This window comes from Neoarius graeffei, chromosome 27 (assembly GCF_027579695.1).
Source record: "Neoarius graeffei isolate fNeoGra1 chromosome 27, fNeoGra1.pri, whole genome shotgun sequence".
Lineage (NCBI taxonomy): Eukaryota > Metazoa > Chordata > Actinopteri > Siluriformes > Ariidae > Neoarius > Neoarius graeffei.
The window spans coordinates 15,454,147-15,466,807 of record NC_083595.1 but is presented as its reverse complement, the minus strand read 5'-3'; the positions used below and the strand labels follow the sequence as shown (position 1 = coordinate 15,466,807).

Sequence of the window (12,661 nt, the reverse complement as noted above, 5' to 3'; positions counted from 1 at the left end):
CGCTAGCTCAGTAAACTAGTAAATACAGTAAAGGAAAAACTTGAGACTGAAAGGTTTTAACAGTCATCCAAATGACTGAACGTAAACATTGCTACAGTAACATACCAGCTATGATGTTGTTGACATTAGCTAGTGCTAACAGCTAGTTGCTAATACACTGCTACAACTACACCGACCCTAATAATACAGTTCTTGGACATTGCCTGGTAACAGCAAATTTATAACGGGCCATGTCTCAACAGACTAAGAAGTTATTTCAATGACATTTAATAACATTTTGTTTATCCTGAGGACCGAAAGTAAATGAAAATGTGAACAAACCTTAGCTGTAATAAGATGGCGACCACCGGCTCCAGGGACGACCCGCTGATGTAGGCATGTTACCCAGCCTGACACTAAATATTTGTAGGTATCCAAACTCTTATACGCTTTCAGATCAATACCTGTGTATGGCGATGGGTTTTTAACGACATAGGTATACAGATCATGTGGGCCGAAGTCAGGTAAAGACGAGGACTTCGTGTACTTCCGTACGTCAGTGAACAATCCTGGTGGAAGCAGGTAAACGTCGTTCTCTAAGCCTGCTAACCTCAATTTTTGCAAATACCTCTCCCTCTGCTCACCCTGTAAATGCCCTACGTCGCTGGATAGTGAAGGTGTTTTCTGCATCTCGCTCCTTTTTCTTTTATGTTTTTCATTTGTCGCCTTCCTTGCATTCAAACTGATTCGAGCCGTGCCGTCCAAAATGGCAGCATCACATGACTTGGTCACGTGGGTGAAATACCTCAATACCGACAAGTTGAAGTTGGTACAACTGAGTAAAAACTGCTCGTGTGACGTTGGGAAACTGCTGGTGCTTTTCTTTTTGAGTCACGGGTAAGTGGTCAGGCTCTCTCTCTCTTCTGATCGGTATCTGACTGGATTACTCGTGGATATCAATCAGATACCTTTTATAGGGATGTTCTCTCGCTCTCACTGTTTCTGATGAAGTATTCAGCAAAATTTTCCATCTGCTAGTTTTGACATTATGCTTCACGGGATACTGTGAAATGAGTTTTCACAGCTTTGCTGAGTTTTTTTTTTTTTTTTCAAATCAAACTGTTTCTTGTAAATAAATTACTATTTTAGAATATAACTGTAGCTGTTTTGATGAAAAATATTGAGATCTTAGTGGCTGGAATGATATTTTTAAAAACCGGAAGTCAGAAACTCGAGTTTCAATTTCAATTCAGTTTACTAGAATTGTTTATTGGATGTAGCTCACACAGTTTTTTCGAGGTTAGCCTTGAAAGCTACCGTATGAGTATTAATTGAAATAATCATTTATATTCTTTCATATTAACACTAGTAGGCCCTATTTAGAAATACAAAAGGTCTACAGAGCACAAAGAGGGTATTAGAAATATTATTTTATTACTTTTTTTATTTTGATAGAGAATGGTAGATGTGAATGACATTCAATTCCATTCATATGCATATTATGCATATTAATGCATTTTATTATGTATTTTATAGATATGCATAATAAATTATGCATATTTTTATAATTGTGTTTGTAATTTGCAATTATAATTAACATTGATTTCTCCTTCTTTGTGATGTATAAATGAGGGTTAAGATCAGCTTCATATTGTACAAATAAAGCCATTTGGTAAAACTTTGAAGAAGAGAGTGTACCAATTTAACTTTTTTTTTTTTACCAAATTAGCATAATTAATACTAATTTGCATAATTTGTTTTTACTAATTTTTTTTACCTTTGTCTTCAGTATACAACCATCTATGTGCCTACCAATTTCCATGTAAATACCATGAAAAATTAAAAAGTTATTCACAAAAAACAGTCGATCTCAATCGTTAATGAGGCCCCTTTTGGACCATATGATCCTCATACATACTGTAATATTATTATGGCAGTTTTCTAAAAATCAAACCATTTTTTCAATCCTTGATTTGCAATATCTCAAGAACAGATAAACGGATTTTAATTTTGTAAAAAAGTATGTTGTTCTGCAATCAATGCTGAATTCAGTGAGATCAATTTCAAGCAGTTTGGATTGAATTTTCACCTGATATGCCTACCTTTAGGATGTTTAACAGCAGGAAACAGGATCAGTTCTTTTTTTTAATCAGTATATAGTATACATCAGTATACAGTGATTCTTTAAAGTTTGTGAACCCTTTAGAATTTTCTGTCTTTCTGCATAAATATGACCTAAAACATTGTCAGATTTTCACACAAGTTCTAAAAGTAGAACCCAGTTAAACAAATGAGACAAAAATATTATACTTGGTCATTTATTTATTGAGGAAAATGATCCAATATTACATATCTGTCAGTGGCAAAAGTATGTGAACATCTAGGATTAGCAGTTAATTTGAAGGTGAAATTAGAGTCAGGTGTTTTCAATCAATGGGATGACAATCAGGTGTGAGTGGGCACCCTGTATTATTTAAAGAACAGGGATCTATCAAAGTCTGATCTTCACAACACATGTTTGTGGAAGTGCATCATGGCATGAACAAAGGAGATTTCTGTGGACCTCAGAAAAAGCGTTGTTGATGCTCATCAGGCTGGAAAAGGTTACAAAACCATCTCTAAAGAGTTTGGACTCCACCAATCCACAGTCAGACAGATTGTGTACAAATAGAGGAAATTCAAGACCATTGTTACCCTCCCCAGGAGTGGTCGACCAACAAAGATCACTCCAAGAGCAACGTGTGTAATAGTCGGCGAGGTCACAAAGGACCCTAGGGTAACTTCTAAGCAACTGAAGGCCTCTCTCACATTGGCTAATGTGAATGTTCATGAGTCCACCACCAGGAGAACACTAAACAACAATGGTGTGCATGGCAGGGTTGCAAGGAGAAAGCCACTGCTCTCCAAAAAGAACATTGCTGATCATGTGGACAAGCCAGAAGGCTACTGGAAAAATGTTTTGTGGAGAGATGAGACCAAAACAAAACATTTTGGTTTCAATGAGAAGCGTTATGTTTGGAGAAGGGAAAACACTGCATTCCAGCATAAGAACCTTATCCCATCTGTAAAACATGGTGGTGGTAGTATCATGGTTTGGACCTGTTTTGCTGCATCTGGGCCAGGACGGCTTGCCATCATTGATGGAACAATGAATTCTGAATTATACAAGCAAATTCTAAAGGAAAATTTCAGGACATTTGTCCATGAACTGAAGCTCAAGAGAAGGTGGATCATGCAGCAAGACAACGACCCTAAGCACACAAGTCGTTTTACCAAAGAATGGTTAAAGAAGAATAAAGTTACTGTTTTGGAATGGCCAAGTCAAAGTCCTGACCTTCATCCAATCAAAATGTTGTGGAAGGACCTGAAGCGAGCAGTTCATGTGAGGAAACCCACCAACATCCCAGAGTTGAAGCTGTTCTTTATGGAGGAATGGGCTAAAATTCCTCCAAGCCAGTGTGCAGGACTGATCAACAGTTACCGGAAACGTTTAGTTGCAGTTACTACTGCACAAGGGGGTCACACCAGATACTGAAAGCAAAGGTTTACATACTTTTGCCACTCACAGATATGTAATATTGGATCATTTTCCTCAATAAATAAATGACCAAGTATAATATTTTTGTTTCCTTTGTTTAACCGGGTTCTCTTTATCTACTTTAAGGACTTGTGTGAAAATCTGATGTTGTTTTAGGTCATATTTATACAGAAATATAGAAAATTCTAAAGGGTTCACCAACTTTCAAGTACCACTGTATATTCTGTGTCCCGTAAATAGCTCTTATGAGACAAATAACTAGCAAATGAATAAATGAAAGATTTCAATGGACTGTAATCAAGGTGGAGTTTATATCAGTCATACTGTTCAGCCTGGCAGCTTCGTTCTTCAAGTCCACATAGTCTTCGTAGAGATGCCTCATCTTCTTGCCCACCTGAACCCTCCAGCCTTCCCATACGTGCAGCCGCTCGTAGTAGTCCGTGCTGTGAGCCATGATTGCTTCCAGGCCTGAGGAGGAAACACACACCAGACACAGATCAATCACAGTAGAATGTAATTTCACTGAAAAACACAAAAAATGCATTTTATCCACATCAGTGACTTATCAAATCCATGTTCAGATTAAGGCAGAGAAAACAAAAATGAGAATAAACTAAGTTTGTACATGTTGTCTGTTCAACTTTAGTCTGTTTAGTCAAAACAAGTCATTTTGTAGGCATGTATTTTTATCCTGTATATGTCAATTAAATCATGAAAAAAAGAATAAAAAGTGTGTCATCATATCCTTAAATCTTTGTATTTCTTCAGTGTTCACGCTCAGATTCTCACGGCACTTGTACAGAGATCAGTGCAATTCTTTGGAGAAGCTACAGACAGGATGTCATATCAATCTCTAGTAAGACAAATATACTATATATTGTGTGCTAATTTCCCAATTAAATAAAAAAAACAATAGCCAAACCAAGTTTGGTATGGTTAGTGTGAGAAGGCTGGGAATAAAACAACATGCTGAACATGACATTTATATGAAAATAATCAGTCCTAACATATGATGATGAGTTACTTTTACTACCCTGAAGTTGATTACTTCTCCTGGTACAGTTTGTCCTGTATCCTGAAACTGAAATGTATTGTCTATCTCTTTATCTCCATCCATGTTAAACACTGTATAAATGTATCCTTACTGAAAACTTCACCATATCAACAATGATACAGTGGATATAAAAAGTGTACACACCCCATTAAAATGATAGGTTTTTCTGATGAAATGAGAAAAAATGAGACCACGATAAATAATTTCAAAACTTTTCTCACCTTTAATGTGACTTATGACCTGTACAATTCAATTGAAAAACAAACAAATCTGTTAAGGGGGAAAACATAAAAAAAAATAATAATAATGTACAATAAGCTGGTTGTATAAGTGTGCACACCCTTAAACTAATACTTTGTTGAAGCACCTTTTGATTTAATTACAGCATTCAGTCTTTTTGAGTAGGAGTCTGTCAGCCTGCCACATCTAGACTTGGCAATACAGGGAGTGCAGAATTATTAGGCAAGTTGTATTTTTGAGGATTAGTTTTATTATTGAAAAACAACTATGTTCTTGATGAACCCAGAAGACTCATAAATATCAAAGCTGAGTATGTTTGGAAGTTGGAGTAGGGCTTTCTTAGTTTTAGCTATCTTAGGAGGATATCTGTGTGTGCAGGTGACTATAACTGTGCATAATTATTAGGCAACTTAACAAAAAACAAACATATACCCATTTCACTCATTTATTTTCACCAGGGAAACCAATATAACAACTCAACATTCACTAATATACATTGCTGGCATTCAAAAAAAAAAAACAAATCAGTGACTAATATAGCCGCCTTTCTTTACAAGGACACTCAAAAGCCTGCCATCCATGGATTCGGTCAATGTTTTGATCTGTTTGCGATCAACATTGCGTGCAGCAGCAACCACAGCCTCCCAGACACTGTTCAGAGATGTGTACTGTTTCCCCTCCTTGTAGATCTCACATTTGATGAGGGACCACAGGTTTTCTATGGGGTTCAGATCAGGTGAACAAGGAGGCCACGTCATTAATCTTTCTTCCTTTAGACCCTTTCTGGCCAGCCATGCTGTGGAGTACTTGGATGCGTGTGATGGAGCATTGTCCTGCATGAAAATCATGTTTTTCTTGAAGGATGCTGACTTCTTCCTGTACCACTGCTTGAAGAAGGTGTCTTCCAAAAACTGACAATAGGACTGGGAGTTGAGCTTGACGCCATCCTCAACCCGAAAAGGTCCCACAAGCTCATCTTTGATGATACCAGCCCATACCAGTACCCCACCTCCACCTTGCTGGCGTCTGAGTCAGACTGGAGCTCTCTGCCCTTTGCTGATCCAGCCACGAGCCCATCCATCTGGCCCATCAAGACTCACTCTCATTTCATCTGTCCATAAGACCTTAGAAAAATCAGTCTTGTGATACTTCTTGGCCCAGTCTTGACGTTTCATCTTGTGTGTCTTGTTCAGTGGTGGTCGTTTTTCAGCCTTTGTTACCTTGGCCGTGTCCCTGAGTATTGCACACCTTGTGCTTTTTGACACTCCAGTGATGTTGCAGCTCTGAAATATGGCAAAACTGGTGGCGAGTGGCATCTTGGCAGCTTCACGCTTGACTTTCCTCAGTTCACGGGCAGTTAGTTTGCGCCTTTTTTTTTCAACGTGCTTCTTGCGACCCTGTTGACTATTTTGAATGAAGCGCTTGATTGTTCGATGGTCACGCTTCAAAAGCTGGGCAATTTTAAGAGTGCTCCATCCCTTTGCAATATATGTCACTATTTTTGACTTTTCTGAGTCCGTCAAATCCCTCTTCTGACCCATTTTGCCAAAGGAAAGGAAGTTGCCTAATAATTTTGCACACCTGATATAGGGTGTTGATGTCATTAGACCACACCCCTTTTCATTACAGAGATGCACATCACCTGGTATGCTTAATTGGTAGGAGGCTTTCAAGCCTATGCAGCTTGGAGTAGGCCAACATGCATAGAGAGGGTAATGTGGTCAACATACTCATTTGCCTAATAATTCTGCACTCCCTGTATTTGCCCACTCTTCCTTGCAAAAGTGCTCCAAATCTGACAGATTTGGAGCGCATCTCTTGTGCACAGCCCTCTTCAGGTCACCCCACAGATTTTTAATTGGATTTAGGTCTGGGCTCTGGCTGGGCCATTTCAAAACTTTTTGGGGGTCATTGTCATGCAAGATGAAATTCCTCTTCATCTTAGCTTTCTAGCAGACACCTGAAGGTTTTAGGCCAAAATTGACTGGTATTTAGAACTGTTCATAATTCCCTCCACCTTGACTAAAGCCCCTGTTCCAGCTGAAGAAAAACAACCCCAAAACATGATGATGCCACCACCATGCTTCACCGTGGGTATGGTGTTCTTTTGGTGATGCACAGTGTTGTTTTTGCGCCAAACATACCTTTTGGAATTGTGGCCAAAAAGTTCAACCTTGGTTTCATCAGACCATAACAAATTTTCCCACATGCTCTTGGGAGAGATGATGTTTGTGTTTTTTACAAAATTTAGCCGGGCCTGGATGTTTTTCTTTGACCCGACCTCATAGTCCAGACATATGCAGAATACGGGAGATTGTTCCCACATGTAGTACACAACCAGTACTTGCCAGAAATTCCTGCAGCTCCTTCAGTGTTGCTGTAGGCCTCTTGGCAGCCTCCCTGACCAGTTTTCGTCTTGTCTTCTCATCAATTTTGGAGGGACGTCCAGTTCTTGGTAATGTCACTGTTGTCACATATTTTCTCCACTTCTTGATGACGGTCTTCACTGTGCTCCATGGTACGGTATATCTCATGTTGTGGAATTTTTTGTACCCTTCTCCTGACCGATACCTTTCAACAATAAGATCTCTTTGACGCTTTGTAAGCTCTCTGTGAACCCTGGCTTTTGCTGGAGGATGCAACTGAGTAAATGTCTGAACTTTATTTCAGGTTAATCAGAGTCATTTTAATTGATGGCAGGTGTGAACCCAAAAAGACTGAATGCTGTAATTAAACTAAAAGGTGCTTCGACAAAGTATTAGTTTAAGGGTGTGCACACTTATGCAACCAGCTTATTGTATGTTTTTGTTTTGTTTTTTTTTAAATGCTTTTCCCCCTAACAGATTTGTTTGTTTTTCAATTGAATTGTACAGGTTATAGGTCACATTAAAGGTGGAAAAAGTTTTGAAATTATTTATCGTGGTCTCATTTTTTTTACATCAGAAAAACCTGTAATTTTAACAGGGTGTGTACACTTTTTATATCCACTGTATAATTTTCATTGTTAAAAAAAATAACCACACATTTGTTACCTTGTTAATTATTAGGTTTAGGTTATGTGCACTGTCAATGTCCATGTTAATCCATGTCTGATAATGTATTAATATTGATATAAACCCGTGATGTCAGAGGCATGTGGTTATAGCAATTGAATCAATATCTTCTGACCAGTCAGATTTGAGAATCCAACAATGATGTGGCATAATTAAAACATGACTTCAAGTAGCATGTCAGTAGCAGTACCTGGCTCCAAAGTCTCACAGTTGAAGGGGTCATCAACTTTACACACTGTTCCTGTGCCATAAATAGAACTCATCTCATTCATGACTTTATTTAGCTGCAATACAAACAGTTTGTAAAGAAAAAAAAAGTGAATTTTGTGATACCAACTATTTATATATGGTATCTGTCTGAAGCAAAGCAATGTAAGCATTATTACACTGACAAGAAATGATCAACTAATATGGTCTGTTGGTCATCCAAATCCGTTCACTACTTTTTGAATTACGCTGGGAACAAACAAAAATCCTGGATCCACATGCATATCTGGACACTGGATCTGCATATACAGGGTGTTTAAATTTTTTTTTATATCATTTCACAATCTAATAACTTTGCCAATTTTTGTTCAATTGACCTCAACTTTTAACAGCATCTGTGGAAACAGGTCAGAATTTTATGTTTAATGTTTTTTGTTTTTATCTTTTTAGGTACAGAAATGCCATTCACTGGAAAAGAAAAGGTGTTGTGTGTGTTAGAGTATGCTCGAACACAGTCGAACAAGACTGTGCAGCATGCATTTATGAGAGAATTCTCTAAAAATGCACCAACTGCAATGCAGATTTGGACATGGCACAAAAATTTCAAAGAGGAAGGCTGTCTGTGCAGGGCAAAAGGATCTGGACAACCACCAGCATCGGAAGAGATGGTCCAGCGGCTTCACGAATATTGAAAATTTGTGAAATCGTTCATGGAATCCACATACCTTTGAATTTCTCATTCAAATTTTGAGGAATTTCATTTGCCTAGACCAGGGGTTCTCAACCTTTTCAACTTTAAGGCCCACCTATTCATACTTGTAATGAGTCAGGGCCCATTAAAAAAGATCCCCAATTAATTTGGCTTATCTATTCTATTAGAATCTAATAATCTATTGTAACGCATGTTAATGGGATGCGACATCACTCCCTGTTCCAGATGGGAGCCCAGGAATTAAATAAATGCAATAAAAACAAACTGTTTTTAATTGTAGGTATTGTATTTAAAACTGTATGGATGTGCCAAAAGCCAACATAAAACCATGCATGCAGGGCATTCTCAGTCAGAAGGGATTAATGATCCAAAAGTGAAGTCTGGTCCATTAACACAAGAACTTGTTGCCATGTTTGTGTATAGCAAACAAGCAACTTATTAAAACGAAGAAGTACACTCAAAAGAAGTGGATATAGAAACCACTCAATGGGATTAGATCCTTACATGCTAACAAAGAAGGATTTTTCCTATGAAAGAAAAATTTATGAGCTAAATATGACATTAGTAGAATAAAATTTGATCCTGCTGTCACTGTAACTAAATACAAAGACAATAGTTATGCATACTATTAATTAACTTAATGTGAAAATAATTAACAGATAATCAACAGGTTTAAGGTTTTTTTTTAATTGTGTATATTTTTAGTCTTTTGTATATGTAATTATTTGCATCTGTACATGCACGACCCCACCAGCTCTGCTGATCAACTTATTGTGTTTAAATAAAGTCGTTCATTCATTCATTATGAGTTGGAAAATTATCCAGCTGTTGAGTTCCCCGACATCTCAAACCACTTGGTGCTGCAGACATCGCTCTACACGGACAAACAGATGAAAACCTGGAAGAGCATGGAGGAGTACAACTTTTTATATATGGCTGGGTGAAAGAGCTGGGGATCAGGACACTACAAGATAAATCCTGTATCGTTTTTGCCCGGGTAAATAGGAATTTATGGGCTTTTTGTATGCATCTTTGACAAGGTTGCTAGGACACTACAAGTTTTAGTATCGGGTGTAAACAAACCACAGTCGCTCGATTCTCAATCCTCACTGCTCTTCTCTTCCAGCAGGCATCACAGATCCATATAATTTACCCACAAACATATCTGTGTGCGCACGTGCGTGTGCGGGTTAAACGTGACAAAATAAAGTCTTGTTCTTCTTAATTTACCCACAAATGTATTTATTCCAATTGAAAAGTATACAGCAAACCAGCTACTGGATTTGGGACACTACGACATCCTAAACTATTTAGTATTTGGCTTCAAACTTGAAAAAATCTCCCAGCCCACTAGATGGCGCGTCACAGCCCATTAGTGGGCCATGACCCAGTAGTTGAGAAACACTGGCCTAGACTATGTAGTTTCTGGCATATTTACATCTCAAATAATGTCAAATTTTTTGAAACACCCTGTACAGTATATTCAGATTTGCATCAAAAGCTAATCAATTGTTCCTTGCCCCATAGCCCACCTTTCATCCAAATTTCATCAAAATCTGTTCACTAAATTTTGAGTTACATTGGGAAAAGACACACAAACAAATGGAGGTGAAAACATAACCTCCTTCAAGACAGTTGGCTGAAATAAATATCTGCAAGTCATACGAAAAGGATATTCATTTCTTGAGAACTTACTTGTACGAAATGGAATAAAATCTGACCACATCCTACTTTTTGTTTCTGTTGTATAAGGAACTAAATTTGTTATATAGGAATTAAATCATTTTTTAAACTTAGAGTTCCATTTCTAGAAAATAGTGCCATTTAAGCAGAACAGCGTTGCTGTACTTACATGGTTGGCTTTATCCGGTGACAGTGCACCTGACCCTTTGTCCTGGAGTGATCGGAGCTGGAGCTTAATAGCTTGATCAGAAATCTGATCAATGGGGAAATCATTGGAGTGCTCTGATGCTTGAGTGTAGAATTCACTCCAGATTGCCCCCTGTTCTGTCTATGGAAAAAGTCCTAATTTAACTCACAGATTAAAATCACAAAGATTTTTTTTTTTTTCACACTACACACACGAAGTAAATAAAGCATATACAGTAAGTGAGGCAGTTGGCGATTGGTGTTCAAGGCTCATATTTATCAGTCCTTAGATTTGAATTCATAGTCTATGACTAAAACAGAACATTTTATTTCTTTCAGGAAAATCCATTAAAACAAACTGCCAGTCAGATTTGCATCAAAAATCCTTCCATTTATTGCAGCTACAAATAAAATCATGTTGATTAAAAAGTATGTGAGATAGAGTTGACAAAAACGAAGAAAAACATTTATAACTGCGCTCACCAATTTGTCAGAATTCTCTGCCGTGATGTTCGTGTTGTAGGCCCAAGACGCAAGACTATACTGGTACATGAGGTCGGATGCATTCACATCAAATTTCTGCAGGAACTCTCTGGCTCGGTCTTCAACTGACTGAGCCCAAGCCGCAGAAGTCCCGGCCAAAATCAAGATCCACAGAGCAGACATCTTCTTGGAGCACTGACGGCGTCTCGGCTAACTCACTGTCTTATCAAGCGTGCTCTCTCACTACACCCTTTGAACCAAGCTATAAAACAAAATAAACACACATCATTTAGTGCTTATTCACTACACAAAGTACAGGCATTTGAAATACAATGGTAGCTTCCTTACACAGCCCTATGGGGAGCTAAATATCATGTCAACATGTATTATGTTTAAATAAGAGCCCTTATAATACTGGTTATTAACTTTTTTTTTATCTGTTCTCTCATAACTGTTTCATAAGATGATTAGATTTCCTAGAACTTACCGTACATCCAAACTCAACCTGACATTCAAAACAATCTGACTGGTCTATCGTAAAACATGCCGTACTTGATACCTTAATATTTATAGTTAGGTTTAGGGTACCAACTTCATATTTTGTGCATTTGCTAATCAAAACAAGCTCTTTCCAGTGGTATAATTGTTTTTATGGTAGACCTTGTCATACATTTGTAATAGGCATTTGAATTATAGGTAGCAAAATGTTTTTTTTTATTTTTAAAGCCTAATAAATCAGAAAGTTTGATTTCTTTTGAACACATACCTAATTGCCTAAAGAGTACTATAACATGAGTAACAAATAAGAAAACTTGAAAGATCTGGTGTGCTTTAATGTGGAGATATGGGGCGTCAAAGTTGCTCCAAAGCACGATAGAAGACATTTTTTTGAGATTTTCAGCAAGCCATAACTTGGCAAATATTGAACTGTGAACTTTCTATTATAGTATTTAAAGACGTCTGGCATTGAAGAACAATCCTTGAAAATTTCATGTATCTTGCATGAATAGTTTAAAAGTAATGACTTATGGAATTTAGGTCCGTTTTCTGTAGCACGCGTTTTAACAGTGAAAGTGGGGCCACGCCCCTTTTTAAAGCCTCTATATCTCAAAAAGTAATGAAGGTACAAGCATAAAATTTTGTACACTATTTATTGGGCACACTGACAATATTTCCAGAAAGTACGGTATGAAGCAAATCTGAAATGGTCAGTGGCGAACATTTTTCTAAATCTGGTGATTTGGGGTGAAATTACCCATACGACTCTTCTCAAGTAAAATGCTTACAAGTGCATATTAAAGCAGGACTTTCGGCCAGTACACATTGGTTCTATGGTATGGAGAGAACATCAGAGGCAGAAACCACAAATTAAAACAATACCAGATAGTTAAGTCTTATCAGCGATGGAAGATTAAGGGAACAGTATGTTACAGCTAATATAATCACAGAAAACTAGAACCATGGGCGGCACGGTGGCATAGTGGTTAGCACGGTCGCCTCACAGCAAGAAGGTTCCGGGTTTGAAC

The 12,661-nt window shown here is 37.7% G+C and overlaps 1 protein-coding gene across 4 annotated transcripts in view; it reads right to left on the bottom strand.

Annotated features, from left to right (window-relative positions):
• The window catches only part of ace2 (angiotensin I converting enzyme 2), a 39,742-nt gene extending 28,424 nt beyond the window's left edge, over window positions 1–11,318 (bottom strand). For 2 of the 4 annotated variants that reach the window (XM_060911572.1, XM_060911574.1), the window contains exons 1-4: window positions 11,136–11,318; window positions 10,636–10,794; window positions 8,055–8,148; window positions 3,842–3,985 (exon numbers count right to left, since the gene is read on the bottom strand). In XM_060911572.1, the coding sequence (XP_060767555.1) occupies window positions 3,842–3,985; window positions 8,055–8,148; window positions 10,636–10,794; window positions 11,136–11,318 (580 nt within the window). Of the gene's footprint in view, window positions 1–3,841; window positions 3,986–8,054; window positions 8,149–10,635; window positions 10,795–11,135 lie in introns of those variants that run through there. The other 2 variants (XM_060911573.1, XM_060911575.1) reach the window with 2 other exon arrangements.
• Window positions 11,319–12,661: the final 1,343 nt, after the last annotated feature.